Consider the following 21110-nt stretch of genomic DNA (forward strand, 5'->3'; position numbering starts at 1 on the left):
CTTCCAGAGGATCCACGTGCTCTTCTAAGGACTTGGGTTTGGTTCCCAGCACCCACATGGCAACTGGCAAGTATCTGTAACTCCAGTTCCAGTTGATGTGTCATCCTCTTCTGGCCTCCGAGAGCACTGTGTACATTTGTTGTACATGTAGACGTGCAGGCAAAACACTCACACACATAAAAGCAAATCTTTTTTTTTTTTTTTTAAGGAGAAGCCAAGATTCAAGAGCGTGAGTGGGACAGCCATGACAGTTACCTGTGTGTTACCAGAAGGGACAGAAATGACTCCCCGTCTGTGTGCTGGCAAATAAAGGGAATCCCGGGGATGCTGCAAGCTGGAGAAAGTCCCACACACTCTCCTCGCTCTTCCGTCTTTATCCTTTTCTTCTCCTGTCTCTTTCCTTTCAGAGCAAAGGGTAGAACCCAGAGCCTCACACACACTAGGCAAGTGGAACTGTGGCCTCTACCCTCTTAACTTTAGTCTGAGTCAGGGTCGTGCTGAGTAGCGATTCCCCCCTGCCTCAGTCTCTGAAGTAGCTGGGATTACATTCACGCACCACACACCCGGCATTTCTTTTTAAGTCACTTCTAAGCGATGTCAGCCTGACCTAGCTGAGGACTCTGGAGAACACCATGCTTCTCATCCCATCTCCCCAGGGGCCTGTGACGGTCAAAAGTGTTTGCGAGGCTGAAACTAATTTCAGTCTTAGAAATCCAGCCTTAGCACGACCTGGTCCACCCCACAGTGTCCTCCTCATTTCCCTCCACACCCTGACCCCTCTGGTCTCATGGAACTGTAGTTTTGCCATATGTGTCAGTCACAGACGGCTGTAATGACAGTGATGGGGAGCATTAGCTGAAGAACTGCTCTGCCGGGACCCTCTCTCAAGGCTTTCAGCTCATCCAGTCACTTCCTGATCACACAGCTCTCTGAGGAAGACACTGGTCCTGCAGTGTCTTTATTACAGAGATGGCAACAGAGCATCAGCCTGGTGAAGTGATCGTCCACGCGTCACACAGGGGTGGGATCAAGCCCATTTGTAAACCCTGCATTACCCGTAGTGAAGGAAGGAGGGGACTGGGCTCTTAGGGGAGCTGATGAAGGCCTGCTCCTGTGATGTGTGTGTGTGTGTGTGTGTGTGTGTGTGTGTGTCTGGTGTGTGTGCCTGGAGTCTGTGTGTGTGTGTTTGGCGTGTGTGTGTGTGTGTGTGTGTGTGTGTGTGTGTGTGCCTGGTGTGTGTGTGTTTCTGGTGTGTGTGTGTCTGGTGTGTGTGTGTGCCTGGTGTGTGTGCGTGCCTGGTGTCTGTGTGTGTCTGGCATGTATGTGTGTATGGTGTGTGTGTGTGTGTGTGTGTGTGTAGCAGGAGGCCACAGTGCTCACCTTCCGTCCCAGTCCCTTACAGCTCCATTTCCAGTTCCTTTCTACGTTCCGATACCAGTTCAGAGGGCCTCTGTGGAGAGGATCAGACGGTAACGAGGGTGAGCTTCCAGGAGTTGACCACTGTTGGCCCACAAGGACCTGTGCTACCCAGACACAAGTGTGCCAGGGAGGGTGAGTGCTGCAGGACATGGGAGTGTGGCCCCGAGACACACGATTCCTAGCCACATCTGCTGCTTCCTCAGCGAGGCCGAGGGCAGGAACTCTCTGCCCCTGGGCTGGTGGCCCTGAGAGGACCTGGGGGCAAACAGAAGCTGACCCTACAGATCACCCCCATCCACACCTAGAAGCCACCTTCCTGCCTCAGGAGACTCAGTGAGAAGTGCCGTGGTGGGTCAGAGATGGTGCGAAGGCACTGAAATGCACGTACGTTTGGGTTTGGGTGGTTTTCGATTCTCCAAAGACAGAAGAAGAGCTGCCCTGATTCTTGGAGGAGTTATGGCTGCAAATCAATTAAAAGCCTCTCCCTTTGGGGGACCCATACACACGAGAGAGCACAAGCTGGATACCCCAAAGGAAGCTGCGCAGCAGAGGTAGTGAGCCTCTCGGCACTGGGGGGCATTCAACCACAGACAGGTCACTGTGGTGCTCACAGGGGCTGTGGTGGAAGTAACCGTCCCCATCCCCGACAGCTGAGCACCCATCCACCCTGTCTGGGGTCCCCTTCTTTTTTACCTGAAGCCGGACTTCTTGAACTGCTGTACATAAAACTCAATTTCCTCCTCCGTCGTAATCCTGCTGAGGCTGGGGTTTTCTGGGGCGTTCACAAGGATTCCCCCTGCAAAAAGACACCTGTGTGCTCTCCCGCTGCAGGCCGGATGGTTCTAAAGCTGGCCTTCCCTGCTGAGGTTGCCCCGTCTGGACTTGGAGTGAAGGGCCCATGAGACTTTGTGTCTGTCCCTCTGCCCTCTCCTCACTGACTTCCTCTTGGCCAGGAGGAGCACCAAGCCGTGGGGCTGGGATCTTCCCTACTGTGGGGTTCTCATTATAAAATGCCATATTGTCTTCAGAGGCATGCAGTGTCCTGGCAGTTCCCTTAAAGGCTCATCAGGAACGAACACATTGTTTTCATTCTACAGTCCTCACAGTAAAGGGCACCATCGCTGCTCCAGGCTTCAAGGCCAATGTCAAGGGAATCAGACACCCAGCTGGTGCTCCCGCCCTGCTGGGCCCTTGGCCCATCCCATCCCCATCTGCATATCGCACTTCTTTACTGCTGATCTGCTTCCCTGCACCACCCGGAGCTCTCGGTGGGCAGCATCCTACCCCTGGACTCCTCGATGACAGGTACTCAGAACATGGAACCAATAAACTAACAAGGGGCTGGAAAGAAAAGAAGCGGGCGGGGGTGGGGTGGGGGTGGGGGTGTAAGGAGGCAGATATCCTCAGAGGCGAAGGCCGCCAGGATCAGACTCCAGCTCAGCCTGTCGACACTGGTCAACCTCTGAGATCCACTTCTTCTGTTTGTGATCGAGAGGTCGTAGGTCCAGCACTAGGAGTGTCAGTGACCACAGTTACTAAGACTCAGTTGGATGAATGATGGCTGGGGGCAGTGTCAGGTGTGAAGGAAGCATCTGTGAGGCCAGGGCTGGTGGAGGTTGGGAACCTCAGAGCTGAGTCCAGATCTGACTTCAGTTAAATCCCACTCGTCGGGGTGACCAAGATGTATGGGAACCAGAGTGGCCGGAAGAGGACCTTGGGGTGGAAGGGCGGGTGGAGACTTGGGTGGGTCTAGCGCGACCTGCCTTGTGCACACTCTTGACTCCACAGCAGCCACCTCTCCGTCCTGAGGTGGGGTCTTCACCAGAAGAGGGTGGGTTGCCTCAGATACCCTCTCCAAGTCCTCAGAGTTTCTTAGGACTTTGACACTCAACTCCCTCTAGGGCAGACTCTACTAATCTAACATTAATCGTCAGGGGACCTTGGTTGGGCAAAGTCAAAGCCCAGAACAGTAAAGCAAGCTGAGGGCTTCTTCAGGGGCAGAGGGAACAGGACTCCATTAACATTCTGCTGATGCGGCCCTGCTGTCCCTTCCCTCCCAGGGACACCGCTTACCCAGTTCAGTAGCTTTATGCACACTGAGTGAACCCTGTGGGAAGAAAAGTTAGGGAGGATGTCGTGAGTGAAGCAAAGTCAGAAGACTGTGACTCAGATCACCATTACAGCAGACCTCAAGCGCACAAAGCCATGGGAGAACCCTTTCATGTGGGGATATGTGCTAAAACACACAGGGGATGGAAGCTGGCTACCAAGGACAGCACTGGACCCTGGACACTGTGTACTCTGTGCACACCCTGTACCGGGCACCCGTGATAGTGTTTGATTCATAAATGAGGCACTACCATGACGTAACCAGAAATGACAGCCAATACTAAAATAGAAGAGTTAATTACAGCAATGTTATAATGAGACGACCCCCCCCCCATTGCTGAGACAGAGCAGATTCACACCAGTGGGATGATGTGGGATTTCATTATGCCTCTCAGCGTGGCACACACTTTACAACTTAGATTTTACCTGCAGAATTTCCCCTTTTGGTATTAATCAGTCGTGGGTAACCAAGAGTAACTGAAACCCTAGCATTGAAATAGCAGACAGGGCCACAACACACACGCTGACCCCGAAAGGCAGCAAAGGGAGCTCTCAGGGCCAGAGGAGAGAGAGCTGAAGTTCCCGTCCACTGCTGCTGCAGCAGGCGCTTGCAGATCTAAGTAACGGGCTTAGGCTTGTCAGTGTGAGCACAAGAGAGGAGAGCTCAGACCTACAGAAGGTGGAAAATCAGAACGAGCTGCTCCCTGCCCTGCCCTAGAGGAAACCTGGCAACCCAGGGCTCCTCAGTGTGCAGAAGCATCCATGCAAAGGTAAAATGAAAAAGTCTACCCATGACAGGCAGGTGGGAAATTTATTTGCTTCAGCTTGGTACTAAGAGAAAACGGAAAGAGGTCCCCGTGCATTTGAATTTACGCCATTGGGTGATCTGGGGACTCAGGTGGTATGAGGCAAACAAAGACGTGAGCCTGGGTGGGACTGCCAGCAGAATGTAGGACAGAGATAATGATGAATCACCCAAGAGAGTGAGTCCAGAGTCCAAACAAGCAGGCTGGTGCAGGTTCAATGTCACTAAAGATGAGCTCATAAACCAAAATTATAACACACACACAAACACACATGCACAAACACGAACACATTTGTGTGCACATATGCACTATGCACACACACTCACATGCATGCACACACACTCATGCACATACATGCAAGCAAACACACACACACATGCAAACACACACACACACACACACACACACACACACGCACACACGCACACGCACCCCATCTCCCACCTCTTACCAACTCATCACTTGCTCGGAAGAAGCTTTTGAAAGTCCGACTCATGTTCTTTTCCAGTTCGGCCTCGGCCACTCCCTAAAACAGCCAAGAAAGCAAAATTAAAGATTGCTTTAAGAAGCTCTGGAAACTGTAGCCCACCCACGACCAAAGGCCAAGAGCCCTCAGCATCTGTCCCATCCAGTCCACGTTTTGTTAGAATTACATTCCCTGGAATTTTTTTATTGTGAGATGTATGTTTAAAAAGATTAAATAGAATATAAGATGCTAACAGGGGTGCTTCCAGGTAGGTGGGTTTGAGGATAACACTGTTTATTTTGTTGCCCAGAATCCCACTATGAGGTACAACTTGCACAATCAAGGAGGCCAATACAGATTTAAGGCAGTGGGCAGGCTCTGAAAAGATGCACGGTGAGATGTCTCTGTTCACAGTTTCCTTTGTGCTTCTCAATTTGACTGTAGTAACTCCAACCATCTTCTTCAACTTGGCCCTAGTCATTACAGACCTTTGGAATGCAATCAGGGCTCTCTCCCTAAGGACAGGGCAGCAAATGTCCTTTGTTAGGATCTGGGACACGCGTCCTTGGTGGTGATAAATTACCAGGTTCTTCTGTCTTGAGAGAGTGTTATTACAGGTAATTGCTCATCTATTATAGGCTACATCAGGGTCTCAGACACCTCGTGCTCTGAACATCAGGCTGCAGGAATGAGGACTAAATAGGTAGAGAGGAGCATAGAGGTCCACACCTCCCAGCATCTCCACTTACTTTCCTTCTGCATCATCCTTTTAAATTTAGCATACATCATCACAAGCATACATAAAATACAAGTTTATTTATGGCAAAGTGGAGATGTTCCTGTAATGCGGATGAGGGGTTGGCCACCACAGAGATAGTCAAATGTTGGAAATATGATGCCTGGTGTTTCCTGGGAAGTGTTCATGTCCACTAATTCATCTTGTGAATACTGTTTAATTCCAAGACATACCAAAGAGTTCTTGGGGAGTCTCGCAGGTGGCAAACACCCCGAGAATAAAGTAGCATCGAGGACTGCAAAGCGAGTGAGAGTTCACCACGATGGCCCAAGTGACAGTTCTGCTTGCTTTTACTAAAGGGGAGAACCCTGGAGGTGGACTGGAGATGAGTGGGACTTGGCATTGCAGATGGAGGAAGGCTCTTCTGGCTTGAGGAAAGAGCAGGGATACACAGACTTGCTGGACTAGAGACCGGATAGTATGTATGTTAAAGGTTATGTCTGGAACGTGAAATGTCTCTCTCCCAGGAGGACCAGAGAGACCGTTTAGTTGATAAACATTTGTCTTGCAAGAATGGGGACCTCAGTTTGACATCGAAAGCCTGTGCAAAGAAGCTGAGGGCAGTGGCACACATTCACAAGCCTAGTTATCACAAGGTGGAAGCGGATGGGTCCATGGAGCTTTCTGGCTGGCCAGTCGGGTCTAGGTAAGCAAGCCCCAGGCCAATGAGAAGAGAGGGAGGGGCTCCTAATAAAATAGCCAGGTATACTTAGGGTAGCTTTCAGAAGAAGTTCTAGAACATCTTGGAATTGCCACAGCATTGGGTATGTACATGACATTTTCTGGAAAAGAGACTGTAACTTTTGCTAAATCCTCAATAATTCAGTGGAGATTTGACTACAGGCCTTGTTGCTCTTGGGTACCGGGAGTATCTCCTTCTGGGTAGATGCTTAGAATGCAGGTCCCCAGCAGCGCCACGGAACAAAACTTCATTTAACAACATCCCCCAATAGACCTGCACCCCAGGCACTAATGATGGTGCCTGCCCAGTGCAGAGGACGTCACATACCACCCAGCACCCACTAGCCACTGTTTCCTCCATGTGAGCCCCTCAAACCACACGAGTGGCCAGGACCATCCCCTGAGGACCTCTAACTGCCAGGTTCTACCCACAGAATACACTAACCGCCCTAACAGCTGAATCCTACCCCCACCCTGCAGAGCAAAAAGCCCAATCTCTGGACAAGAAATCCCACCAATCTCCACCCTGGAAAGCTCTACCCTGAAAAGTTCCACCCCCTTCCCAAGAAGCTCTCTATAAGCCCTCTATCCTGTTCAGTTTGCTGCTGTTTCTTGCTTGAGCAGAGGCAGCCACCCTCCTGTTTTTTTTCCTCCCAATAAATCTCTTGTGTGAGGTCTGTTGTGCAGTGTGACTTAGTGGTATTCCTTGGCTTCCAGCTGCCAGGAAACCTTTGCATCCCCAGCTGCGATGCTTACACTCCACGCACCCATGAGTTTCAGTCCAATATGAAGTCTAGACTCGATGCAGAACAGGAGCAAAATGGCACACTGGGCCAGAGAGGCATAGCCCAGCACTGGCCAACACTGAGCACAGTTGATGACATCATACGTTTCCTACAGCTGCCCAGGAATAAAACTAGCACAAAACAGGACCAACACCAAGGGCACTCCTATGACTAAATGCTTTTCCCACCAGGGCAGGCACAGGAAAAAGGAAATGACCTTCCCACCAGATAGAGGCATGACAAAAACAAGATTTTGAAAACCCAGCTGTAGTCAACACCTCCCTGGTATTCCTTCCTTATATAGTTTCCACTCCTACCTACCTTCCTTTCCATCCATTGAGCCTTTTCTGGGCACCTATTAATACCTTGCTTCCTCAGTAGGAAGAAAAAATATGGATGGAGGAAGGCAAGGTGTGTGTGTGGGTGGGGAGCAGTCTGAGGCAGGATGAGACAGAGAAAATGAAGAGGCCAGGAAAGAAGAAACAGACTCCCACTTCAGGCCCTGGTTTCTATTCTCTTTGACTAAGAGTCAAGAATGTTACCCGAGAAAACAAAAACAATGCCACTCTCTAGAATCCACTGTGAAGATGCCCTCCTCTTCCAAAGACAGCCCAAACAAGACCAGTTAAAGGACCCTGCCTACTTACGGCCTCAATGCAATCTCCGAGTTGAACCTCATTGATGTCTCTGTCATTCACAAACATGAACTATGCTGATGTCTCTGTCATTCACAAACATGAACTATGCTGATGTCTCTGTCATTCACAAACATGAACTATGCACTACACAAACCACCTCACAGCATCATTGACAGAAGGAAATTGTTAAAGATAAGAGAAAGGAGGAGACTAACTCATTTTCACAAAGGCATTTGAAACTTAATTTTCTGTTTGTTTGTTTTGTTTTGTTTTTTGAGACAGGGTTTCTCTGTGTAGCCCTGGTGGTCCTGGAACTCACTCTATAGACCAGGCTGGTCTTGAACTCACAGAGATCCACTTGCCTCTGCCTCCTGAGTGCTGGAATTAAAGGCTTGCGCTACCACACCTGGCTTGAAACTCAATTTTTAAAGTTTGCTTAATATTTGAGCCTGGTTGTAAATTACACCTGTGACTATATATCGGGTTTAGAGGTCTCCCTCTCAACTTCCATGTGTAAATGTCTAAAATGTGTACTCTCTCTTTTGGATAAATCCCAACTCTGTTTCATTCTGACTAGACAAAAAATTCTAAGATCCTGGCATCACCTGTGTAGAGGTCTCTAAGACCCAACTCCTCAGGCTGCAGCTGGCCATATTGGTTTACATCTCCTGATAATATTGAAAATAAAGATAAAAGCTAGGCGATTTTGGTGCCATTCAGTAACTTTAAGAACAGTGACAATGTTGATGGTAATAATCACCTTGTGTCACCCGGCCTGTGTGTACAATAATCACCACATGCTGCTGAGCCTGTGTGCCATGTCAGCACGATAAGAAACATGCACAATCCCTTTCCATCCTTACCAATCCCCTTCTGACAGATGATGAATCAACCCAGGTCTTGGAGAGCTGAGGTCATGAGTCAGTACCGGGGCTTGAACCATGTGTGTTAGGTGCTAAGGCTGGGCTCAGGAGCACAGAAGGAGCAGTCAGGACACTCGCCACTGTGAAATGCAGCCTTTCCATAAGTCCCCAAGAGCACAATCCCTTTTATCCTCTCCTTTCTGGCCCTCACCTTTACACGCCTCCCTGTCTGTCGGCATGATGGACTTTCATGTGAGGGGCAGAACTATTGACCCATGCGCTCTCTGAGCCTCGCCGCCTCCTGGTGTCTGTTTACACTTCTAAGGACCACGTGAGATCAGAGCTCTGTGGAGGCCTCTGCAGGGCTCCAGACACTGAAATGTGCCTCATCAACAGCAGCTGCTTCTGGGGTGAGGTTGGCTCTCAATAAATAAGAATCCTGACTGAGCCCGACTCACAGGCAGGGCAGGCTCTTATCCATCACTGCAGATCTACAGGCTCCCGTTGCTATTTCTTGCCTGGCATTCATCACCTTGAAGAAGACGTGCATTGATTCTCCATGGAATCGAATCTTACAAATGAGTGGGCTCGTAATTAACAAGCCAACATGGCTCTCATCAAAAATCTTTAACTGCAAATTCAGCATGGGGGGGGATGATCAATGCCCCCACTCCTTCCCTGCATGGGCACAGATCCAGTGTCAATCCACCTCAAAGGGCAAAATGTGCAGAACTACATAAAGAGACCTCTCCACACATCCAAGGGCTCAGGATCATGGTCACCACATGGCTTTGTGCGTGCAGCTGTAGGATCCCCCTTTCTGAGAGCATTGGTTCAGTCCTACTGTACCCCAGGCATCCACAGATGCTGCAAGAGCAAGGTGAGCCCTAGCCCTCAAGGTGAGCCAGGAGCACATACACAGCGATGTGAGATCAAGGGGGCAGAGCTGTTTGGTGGTGGTGGTGGGCTTCCCGAGCAGGGGGTGAGGATTCCTGAAGAAGGCATGGCTTCTGGGACAGCTCCAGATTTGCTAAACTATGGAAGTGGCAAGCAAAGAAAGTGCCTGCTTGATTCAGAAGTCTTCCCACAGTCCAGCTCAGCTGATGCTGGGCTGTGTAGCTCACTGGTTAGAGTGCACTGAGGATGGACTCGTTATTTCTGGTCAGGGGACTCACAATGTTCTCAGAGAGTCCCTGTCAGAGGTGGTGTCAGACCCTCATCACAAGGCTCATACACTCCAGGGATGTCTTTGAAAGGCATCTTTGTGGGACTTGTGCTGATACCTCGAACAACCTCACATCCTTTCAACACTCTTGAGTGCCTGCTGTGGGGCTCTTTGGCTGTTGGTGACATTTCACAAGGCTCAGTTGTCAGTGAGCAGAGGACAAGGTCCCTAGCAAGAGCCTGAGACCGGCAGCTTTAAGTGAGCACTTGGCTCCTGCTGCACACATCGCAGAAGCAGCAGAAGCCAGCCTGGCCCCGTCCCCTGCTCCTCAGCCGGTGGCCACCCAGACGGACACAGAGAAATGTTCACCTACTCACAAAGGACCCACTGGATCTGTGGCCAGTATGCCCCAACCTGTTTGCAAAGTCATTTTTACATTTCTAACTAATGCCTCAGGATATTTAAGGGGCAGGGGAGAGGGAGAAGAGGGAGAGGAGGGAAGGGAAGAGGAGGGGAGGGGAGGGGAAGGGAGGGGAGGGGAGAGAAGAGGAGGGAAGGGAGGGAAGCAGAGGGGAGGGATGGGAGCAGAGGGGAGGGGAGAGAGGCAACACCATTGGCTCCACAGCTCTTGGTGTCCCCCACTTACTGGTTCTTGGAAGTACAGCTGGTAGTTAAAAACGGGGATAGATTTGATCACTTCCATGGGGGGCACCTCCGGATTTGGTGGCATGAACGGCGTGTTCAGGCTGGCCACGGCTCTGCGAGAAGAATAAGCAACGTTAAAACAAAGAGCCTCTTGAGACAGACACGACCCAGAAAGAACATTTCAGGTCGAGACTGGAGCCGAAGTAGGAAACTACGTGCACCAAGTCTCACTTTGTCGGTGAGTGGGGAGCTGGGATTAGAACACAGGTGTTTGGAGTCTTAACCTAGTAGGGTTTCCCCGACTGAACTGCAGCTTCTTTTTTAACCTTACCTGCCTTAGACACACACGTATGTTTGTGGACACACGCATACCTATGTGGACACACACACACCTTTGTGGACACACACATACATTTGTGGACACACACACACCTTTGTGGACACACACACACCTTTGTGGACACACACACACCTTTGTGGACACACACATACCTTTGTGGACACACACAGCCCTTTCTGGGAGTGATTGGAAGTAATCAATCACTACATTGCTAAGGGTTAGGGTGCCTGAGACAGAACAAGAGAGGAGCTGGAGACTAGGGCTTGCCGGGATGCCTCAGGTCTGATGCTATTCAGGCAAAACCTCAGTTTGGCCAGTAAAATGTTTCTAAATTTTTGCTGGGAAGAGACTAAGTTGAGAAAAACAACATATATGGTCTTCTTTAAGCTACACATCGTGCTCATGGCTATATTCCTATTGGTTTAATTTTCAGCAGCATGCGATTTGCTTGTACAGTAACTCTTTGGTTACCGTACAATCTGTTTAAGAATTGTGGGGGTCTTGACTGAAAATGTTCTCACAGGCTCAGGGAGTGGCACTGTTAGGAAGTGTGGCCTTACTGGAGTAGATGTGGGTTTGTTGGAGGAAGTGTGTCACAGGGGGCTGGCTTTGAGGTCTCAGAAGGTCAAGCCAGGCCTAGTGGCTTACTTTGTCTTCCTGCTGACGACAGATCCCAATGTGGAACTCTCAGCGACCTCTCAAGCACCATGTCTGCCTGCAGGCTGCCACGCTTCCTGCCATGATAATAACGGACTGAACTTCTGAACTGTAAGCCAGCCCCAATGAAATGCTTTCCTTTATAAGAGTTGCTGTGGTTATGGTCTCTCGTCACAGCAATAGAAACCCTAACTAAGACAAGAATTAAACTCTGATTTCCAGTTTTAGTGAAACAAGAGAAAGAGGAAAGAAAAGAGTAGGGATTGGGGAGGAAAGCAGTAATACATACACTTCAGAAATGTTTTAGGAGGGATCGGGAGAGGTAGCTTAGTGGGTAAGAGCACTCGCTCTACAAACACAAGGACGTGAGGACCTGGGTTCAAATTTCCAGCACCCCTGTAAAAAGCCAGGCATGGAGGCAAGTGCTGGGAACCCTCTGTATTGCAGGAGCAGAGAGGCGGAGCCCCAGTCTACTCCTCAGCCAGCCTAGTCAAAAAAGCCAGCTGCCGGTCCAGTGAGACACCCTGCTTCAAGATAATAAGACAGAAAGACAGAGAAAGAAGCCTGGTGTCTTGCTGTGGCCTCCATACATGGGCACCCTCCCATACACTGGCATGTATGCACAATATATATCCACAACACACACTATAGGCACACACAAAATAAAAATAGGTTTAAAAATAAATACAAATGAGGTATATATTTTAAAAATGTTTTAGGAAATTCCTGATTAATTTCAGTCTCTGAGGTCATCTCACCGTGTGAAGAGGGCTCTCTGTTCTTCCAAAGACGGCCGTTGAAAACGCGACTGCATGATCTGGAGCATGCAGACCCTGCTGCCTATACCCCTCTCCTACCAAGACAGAGGCGTTAACTACAGCTTTCTAGCTAACTGTGTGTGGCCATGAGGTCTACTTCACCCACTAGATTCCAGACCGTCCAGAAACTTCCACCAGAGCCTTGATAATGACCGTGGATACTGCGGTGGTGACCATGACATGCCATGACCCACACAGCATTTCGGGGTGTCGGTCTGGCTACGAGTTTCAGTTGCAGCTTTGTAGTTGAAGAGACCAAGGGCTAGGAGGTGACACTTGTCACACGGTCACTGCAGGACAGAACTGAAGGCCTCTCTTGTTCTCACTCTCTCTTTCTGTAGTCCAGGATGACCTTGAACTCACAATCCTCCTGCGTCAGCCTCCCATGTGCTGGGATTATAGGCATGCGCTATAACACCCACTTAAAGGACACATTTTCTGGTTCTTAGTCCAGAGTGAACTCTCTCCTTCTGATTAATACTGTGACACTATAAACCTTTATCACCTCTTTGTCCACTCCACTCAGAGTCAGCCCTGTACTCCAAGACACTCTGACTCTGAATTCCTCGCCGCCTCATTGTCAGTCAGAGGCTGTTCCTAGGAGCTCAGTAGGCCCATCTTAGTGTGATTACCTTCCCTATTGAACGTTTTCTAGAAGTTTTGCAGAGCTGAGGTACCTGGCTTGGGGGGGGGGAGGTTGTTGGAGTGGGGAGGAGACTCTTAAGTTCAACCTCGCAAATCCTTACTGCACCTGGCTGCTTACCTCACTCTCTCAGGGTAAAAGAGAGCCATGTTCCACACCAGCACACCAGCCCAGTCGTGGCCAATGAACACTGCTTGAGGAATCCCCTAGAGAAACAAGAAGAGACACGATGAGGGTGGATTTCTGGGATCTGAAGAAGAGCCAAAGGCCTCTCCTTGACAGCCTAGTGAGTCCATCGGGCACCCCAGAAACTCCCCTGAGGTGTGCATCATTCTAAACTCCACCTCTCACACATCCCCATCCTCTTCAGTCTCCACAAATGACTAGGCTTTGAAGACAGGACCAGTAGCCACGAGTTCCTTCTCTCTCTCTCTCTCTCTCTCTCTCTCTCTCTCTCTCTCTCTCTCTCTCTCTCTCTCTCTCTCTCCCCTCTGCCTGTCTGTCTGTCTGCCTCCCTTCTCTCAAATCATCTTTGTTTCACCCCACCTTCTCTCTTTAAAACGTTAACTTTCCTCTCCAGGCTCCAAGGTCACATCACTCACTGTGTGATTACAATTCTGCCCTTACTCTTCTGGGACCTTTTCTCCCTTACTTAGTCATAAGAAGTCCAAAATCACCTTCCATCTCTTCCTCCCTTTCGGCTACAGCTGCTGACGACAGCAGCTTTCCTTGACTGAACACCTACTACATCCATGTGGAGGCGTTCATGTCCACGCCTGGAGTCCTCCCGGTAGCCTGCAATGGCTGCCACACAGGTGGGAAGTGATCTGCCTGTACCACGTATGTGGAAAGCGACAGTCATAATTCCAACTGGGTCTCCCAACATAGGTTAAAGCAGACTCTCTTCCCTTCTCCAATGCTGCCCCATTGGTCATCTGAGGCTTTTCAGATGCCTCAGCCTTTCCACCCCTCTGAAGATGGCTCCTCGTCCCGGGTCCCTGCCATGCTCTGTCCCTTTCTGTCTACTATCAAGCCTCCCATGGTGGTCTGCACCAGTCACCGCCCTAAGTGCCTTCACTAGGTCCCAGGGGGCTCCATTGCCATTGGCCTAGAACACTCCTCCTCTCCAGTCTGCCCTACAGTGTTTGCATTCCATTCCAGACTAATGCCATGAGGCAGAGGGCGTGGCAGAGCGGTCTAGCACATGCGCTCTGCAGATGACCACGGCCACGTTCATTCCTGTGACTGGGTTTGAGCTGAGATTTGTTGGAAGAGATTCAAGAGTTAATGAACTGTGAAGTACTAGCTTCTAGATTACTTCCCCACACCTTTCCCTGATACTCAAGGTTCCCATCCCTGGAAGGATGCCAACAAAGGCATTTCCCTTCACTTTCTTGAATGAATGGCAAAACTCCTATCCACCCTCACCCTTGGCTATCTTTAATTTGGGAACCATCCCCCTCTCCCTGCTGTCTGAAGCTCCTGTCTCCCCTGCCCTGGTCCTCTCTGCTCATAGTCACCAACAGCCAACCCTCCAAGGCATCCAGCTCTCCTTTCATTACCAAGATCCACACAGAATTCTCCAAAGAGATCAGCTCGAAGGAATGACTCACCAGCTTATCCAGGAATGATACCATCTCCTAAAAAACAAGCACACAGACTCAGCATCAGACAGGTAAGGTGGACAGAAACAGTCTGCCACCTGCCACACACTGTCAGGACGGGCCTCAGGAAAAACTCCACTTTAAAATGACAGAGTGCTAGTGGGCAGATCATGTCACGAGAGCTCCCACCCCTTTCCTGAACCACAGCATCCTCTGTCTCCTGAGACTTCTTGCAGTCTCTGATAGAAACCATGAGTTTTGTCCTGGGGAAGCGCACATGAACACCTCTTCATATTCTTCCATCACTTCTAGGAACTCATAGGCCCCAAGAGCTCACAACAGCATGGGTGACACACCCGGATGAGCTACATGTAACACCTTTCCACATTCTAGTTCAACATAGAAGTTATAGTGAGTTCCATGTCCTCTCTAGACTCCATGAGCTAAGAACAATACTTGGATCCTAAGGAACCTTGTAAAACATAGAGCCCCAGCCATTCACTGCATCATACAGCTGAGAACATGACCTGCAAAGGTTAAACCCCATGCCAAAAGCCACACACACAGTTCAAGGGTCAGCTGGGTGTAGACACATCTCCAAACACGGCTGAACTTGAAAAGATAGTTTTGCTGTGCTGCATCCAGAATTTTCAGTTTGGAATCCCAAGGCTATAAATATACAGGAGGTTTATGGGTAGAATAAAGGCTCTCAGCCTAAAATAAAAATCATGCATGTTTATTGCAGCATATCCATGGAAGCCAAAAGATGGCATCGACCTAAGTGTCCATCAGTTGATGAAAGATGCAAAAAATTAGGGGTACATACACAAGGGGATACTAGTCGGACACAAAAGGGTGGCATCAAGTTATTTGGAGCAACATGGAGAACATGAAACTAAATGAAATAAGACAACACAGACAAGTGGCCAGGGAGCTCATTCTTTTGAGGTCTAGAACAGCTTTGCATGAAGCAGTGCTGAAGAATAGCAGAGGCTGAACCAGTGGGCATGAGGAAGGTGAGCACGAGACTGGTCAAGGGATAAATAACTACAATCAGAGAGGGAGAGAGAAGTTGCAGAGACCTACTCTATAGCAAAGTGACTGTAATTAGCAGTGATGGATTCTTGAAAAATGTCAGGTGAATGTCGTGCTGTCAGCATCAATGATGACTATGTGAGGTCACGCATCTGTCAGTGACCTAGATGTGACCATTTGGTAACTGATATTAAACATCAAAACATCTTGACACGCATCTATCTGAGGTCACGCATCTGTCATTTACCTTGACGTGACCGTGCTACGGAGGATATTAAACATTTCGCTATGCATGACAAAACGCATTACTTGTCAATTAAAAATAAAAATGAAATGAAAGGAGAGCCTAGCTTTACAAAAACCTAAGAGTTATGTGATGAACTGACACACAAATTTAGGAGTTGTAGTTGAGGTAAATTGTTTTGCAAGGTATTTGGGGAGTTACGATGAGAAAGTTTTATGGGCACTTGAAGACAAGCAGTGTTATGGGTCTTAATTCCACTTTTTTCTGACCCTGTATTTGAAGCCAATGTCAGCTTTTTAAATAGGATTTTATGTTTAAATTATTGTGGTGATTTTTTTAAAAGAGCATTATGAATATGTCACATACGGTATAATTAGCCCCTTTAAAGTCCACACTTCAGTGGGTTTAGAACAATCAGGGTTGTGAAACTGTCACCACCATCCAGTATCAGAAAGTCTTCATGGCCACAAACTTTGCAAACTTCCGTTTGAGGTTTAACCCATCAGGCATCACTTTATTCTCTAGTTCCCCTGCATCTTGGCAGCCTCAGTTCCCTCTGGACTGCCTCTTCTGAAAACTCCATATGAATGGAATTACTTGGTATGTGGCTTTCATAACTGGCTTCTGCTTAACATTGTAGCTTCCAGATTGGCTCATGTGGGGACACACTCCGATATTTCCCTACTCTTCATGACCCAGTAACCTTCCGGTGCATGGATTATGGCATAGCACCCATCTACTCATTAGCTGATGGTGTTTGGGCTGTTTCCACTCTTAGATACTATGGATGGGGTTGTTTTGAACACTGGAGTCTGGATTTTCTCGTCACGAGTTCTCTTGGGCTAGTTCCTAGTAGTAGGCATACTAATGACCCTTCAAAGACAGAGGATAGGAAATGTTCTCTTCATCTTGTTCGTTTTGGCCTCAGGACCCCATGCAGGAGTGTGGTTCTGTGAAGTAACCCAATGCACCCATCCTGAGACTAGATCCTAACAGAAATAAGTGGGCAGCACCCATCCTGAGAATAGATTCCAACAGAAATAAGGTGAGTGGATGGTGGTGGGCTGGGAGAAGCTCCTACAGTGAATTACTGGGGATTTAGTGGGGAAACCTGAGCAAGATCTGGAAAAGGGGGAGAATCACAGCTGGAAAACTGAGGCAGGAGGACAGTCCCACCTAGAAGCTGGGCTTTTATCTGAGCTTTGTGGCAGAGAAGGCTCAGATTACATGCAGAGCTGTTGGTTGAAGACTCTCAAAATGGGATGGAGGGTTGACTATGGAAGGTTTCCAATATGGGTCTACTAGTTGTCAACCTTGGGCAGCAACCTCAGGCTCCCCAGTCTTATTTGGGAATCACACTTTATGCTTCATACACTCTGGCTGTCATTTAGAGCTATCACCGTCCTGTTCAGCAAGAATCAACACCGAAATGCTGTGCACTGTGCTTTCTTACAGTTTAAATGGACACCTGTGCTTCTGCTTACATCAGGGAGAAACTCAGGATGGAAACGACATTGTAGATGGTACTGAAGAGGCTTCTTACCTTACATAACACTTCCATGGCATATTCTTCTATTTCTGTAATTAGAAATGAATGAATGAACAAATAAATAAATTTCAGGCATGTTTGCACATGCTTTTAATCCCCAGCATTCAGGAGGCAGAGACAGGCAGATGTCTGTGAGTTCAAGGCTATCCTGATCTATATAATGAAATTCTGTCTTTTTTTTTTTTTTTTTTTTTTTTTTTTTGGTTTTTCGAGACAGGGTTTCTCTGTGTAGCTTTGCACCTTTCCTGGAACTCACTTGGTAGCCCAGGCTGGCCTCGAACTCACAGAGATCCACCTGCCTCTTCCTCCCAAGTGCTGGGATTGAAGGATGAAATCCTGTCTTAAAACACACACACACACACACACACACACACACACACACACACACACACACACACACACACACCACAGATATATAATGTGATTTTAAATTTATAAACAAACAAACAAAAAGCCCAAACCCTCTCAATATATTGATTCTTTTTACTTTTTAAGTCTATTTTGAGTTGGGTGTTAACATGCTATTAAGACAAAGGCCCAATCTGATTTTGTTGGGTGTTCCTTACTGTCTCTATTGAAGAGCTAGCTCCTCCTTGCAGTATATTCCTGGCACCCTTGTCAAAGACCAGTTAACTCACTCTCTCTCTCTCTCTCTCTCTCTCTCTCTCTCTCTCTCTCTCTCTCTCTCTCTGTATTTACTTCTCAATTCTTTGGTCTGTTCCACTTGTCCCGATCTCTGTCTTCTTTCTGGTATCATACCATACCACTCAACTATTGTGAACTTAGAATAGTGTTTAAAATCACAACATTTGATTTCAAATCCCTACATCTTTGTGGATTTTTTTTGCAGAATGCATTCAATTCTTTGTGGATATGTGTGGTTCTGCATGAATTGTAGAATTTCTCTATTTCTGTCTAAAAGTATGCCATTGAACACTTGGGAGTCAGAGCCAGGGAGTGAATTTAAAGCTGGCCAGGATACACAGTAAATCCCTGTCTCCAGGGGAAAAAGTCATTGACATTTTGATAAGGGCTGCAATGTACCTGAAGACTGCTTTGGAGAGTAAGTGACTCTTTTAAAAACCAATTACAGTTATTCCGGTGAGCATAAAGAGAAAGAAATGTCAAAAAACCCACATGGTGGAAATGTAAGAAAAATCACAAAATCATTCAATAAAGGTCCTAACCCTTCACTTTTCATAAGCTCTGTCAAGAATGCGATGTGGCCATGTCATTTTCTCAGGAAATTCTCAGCAGACTGTTCTGAGGTGAATTCAAAGCAAGTATTCTCATAACTCAAACTGGAAAGCTGACTTCCCGGGGCTCTATATATGAAAGCTGCCCTTAAGTCTAAAGTTCAGTTTGGTGTCATTCAGGAGGCAGGAGTCACTGAGCAGACATTGCCATGCTTAGGGAATGACCCACCACGCACTCCAGCATGACATGTCAAGGGACCAGGAGGAGGGTCCTGGGAGTGGTCAAAGTCCCAGTCTAGGTCAGCAGTCACAGGAGTCAGACACGCCAGATGTGATCACTGGGGTTAAGGGGTGTGGGAAGCAGCTTAGGGAGCCCAGCTGACAACAGCATCACTGTCCTTTGGAGGAGCTGTGTTCATGCCTGGCTGCATCATGCCCCTGCCTCCACACCTGGGCTCTGAAGACCCTTGGACTGAGGACTCACTTCAACCTAATAAAAATGAAGAACTCCTCCCACCAGGAAAAGGTTCATGAGCCTACAAATGGCCTCAGGGTTGAGAGGCTGCGTATAGCTTACTTTTAGGTTCTGGAGGCCTAGGGCTTAGATCCAACCTACAAGTGCTGCAGAATCCAGCAGTTCTAAAGATAGGAAAGTGGGGATGCACAGGTGTGTGTGTGTGTACCCACATCCAGAGCAGTGCTATTCAAAGTAGCCAAAAGATGGGGAAACCCAGTGTTCTTTGGTGCATGGATGCACAGGCAGTTGGTGGTTTGTACACTGTGAAAGCATTCATCCTGAAAGAGAGGAGGTATGGCAATCCGACAGGGATAATCACTGAAGGCATGATACTAGGTAAGATCAGCCAGTCATGAAAAGGTAGCTATCGAATGAGCCCATTGACATGAGGTACCAAGAGCAGCTGCCTTCACAGAAAGAATGGGTGTGGCCAGAGCAGAGGAGAGGAAAAACTGAGCAACTGACTCAGTATAGGAAAACCTTTCTAGAAATAGATGGTGCATCCTACACTCGACATCCCTGATGACCAGCAGAGGGCTCCTCTGGTGCAAGCCTGTGGGCCACCTGGGTCACTCGGAGTGTACAGATCAGGAGCAACCCAAGCCCTAAGATACGGAACACTGAAGGAAAGGACCAGGGCCTCATTAGAGGTACTCAACCTGGACAAGGCAAGCTCGGGGGGGGGGGGGGCGGGGGGCAGGAGAGCTCAGGGGTACTAGAGATGCTGAACAGAGAGAAGCATGACCACACAGGACATCTATAGGACAGCCAACTCACCGGGAGGGGAAGATGAGTCTCCATAGCCTTTCATGTCTATAGCTAGAACCCGGAAGCCTGCCTGGGCCAGAGCTGGGATCTGGAAAACAAAACAGTTCAAGGGCATGGCAGTGTGGTCTCACCAGTTCTTAGCTGATGGTCCTTGTTTGTATGCCTTCCTCCCTTTTTCCTGTAAATGGCTCCGCCTAAAGTGCCAGGTGGTGCTTGTTAGTCTCATCCCCATGGAGACCATCTCACAAGGAGCTCACCTCATAAGACCACCATGGACAGTGGTGGGGTTGTACACTGCCTCAAAGCCACATTGAATAGAACATCTTGTCTGATAAAGCCTTTGCATATTTCTGGGTTCATTACTAAGATTTCCCAACAAGAGGCTCCTTACAATATGTACGGGTGTCTTGAGGATCAGTATAGCCCCAAGGTACTTCCTATACTCAGCATCATTGAGGCCTTACAGTCACAATTTGGAAATGATTCATCCATAACATCCCAGGCTGGCCCCCAGCATCTAAATTCCCTCTCTCCTCACCCTGCCTTGGGAGCACCTTTCTCAATTTCCCTTACCTGGTACCTCCAAGAAAACCAGCTCTCAGGAAACCCATGGCAGAGGCACACGGCAGGGCCAGAGCCCATCTCCACAAAATGCAGGCGGGTCCCTGGCTGTGGGAGAGAGGGGGGTGACAGTAATCTTGATGCTAGTGTAGGCAGAACTGGGCTCACTGCTGTAGGTGGCGTTCCACAAGCCCCTGCAGGGGACAGCCAGACCTTGCCTGACCCAGCCACCTCAGCTCAAGACCCAAAGGCTAGGTGACAATGGCTGAGAACTGTCAGTGGCCAATGTGGGTGACACACCAGGCAGTTTTCACTACAAAGTGAAAAGAGTATGCAGTTGGGAGCAAACAGAATCAAAACAATCTAGCTTCCTCTCTAAAGTGACTTGGTACTGGCAATATCTCATGATTTTCAGCTGGGCCCTGATTTTGTATAAAACAAATTGTGATGTGTAGAATACTATGTCTATGTTGTGAAAAGCTGTTTGCTTCGTGTGCATGTGTGCATGTGCATATATGTGTGGGGGAGGTCATGCATGTGAGGGAACATGTGCTTGTATGCATGTATGATGCCCAGAGGTCAACTTTGAGTATCATTCTGTGGTGGTCTGAATGAGAACAACCCCCATAGGCCCATGCATTTAGTTAATTGGTCTCCAGAAGGTGGAACTGCTTGGGAAGGATTAAGAGGTGTGGCCTTGTTGGAGGAGGTGTGTTACAGAGGGTGAGCTTTGAGGTTTGTGCTGTTCCCAGCATGCTCTCTCCATCTCCTGCTTGTGGATCAAGATGTGAGCTCTCAACTGCTG

At 48.5% G+C, this 21110-nt stretch overlaps 1 protein-coding gene across 1 annotated transcript in view; it reads right to left on the reverse strand.

Moving 5' to 3' along the window:
* The window catches only part of Ephx2 (epoxide hydrolase 2), a 39365-nt gene that overhangs the window by 1479 nt on the left and 16776 nt on the right, over positions 1-21110 (reverse strand). Inside the window, exons 7-16 of the mRNA XM_006988769.4 lie at positions 20318-20413; positions 19754-19832; positions 17258-17292; positions 14445-14471; positions 12952-13037; positions 10375-10486; positions 4786-4860; positions 3493-3526; positions 2113-2215; positions 1381-1450 (exon numbers count right to left, since the gene is read on the reverse strand). Of these exons, the coding sequence (XP_006988831.1) occupies positions 1381-1450; positions 2113-2215; positions 3493-3526; positions 4786-4860; positions 10375-10486; positions 12952-13037; positions 14445-14471; positions 17258-17292; positions 19754-19832; positions 20318-20413 (717 nt within the window). The remainder of the gene's footprint in view (positions 1-1380; positions 1451-2112; positions 2216-3492; positions 3527-4785; positions 4861-10374; positions 10487-12951; positions 13038-14444; positions 14472-17257; positions 17293-19753; positions 19833-20317; positions 20414-21110) is intronic.

The sequence above is a fragment of the Peromyscus maniculatus genome, chromosome 9 (genome assembly GCF_049852395.1).
Source record: "Peromyscus maniculatus bairdii isolate BWxNUB_F1_BW_parent chromosome 9, HU_Pman_BW_mat_3.1, whole genome shotgun sequence".
Classification (NCBI taxonomy): domain Eukaryota; kingdom Metazoa; phylum Chordata; class Mammalia; order Rodentia; family Cricetidae; genus Peromyscus; species Peromyscus maniculatus.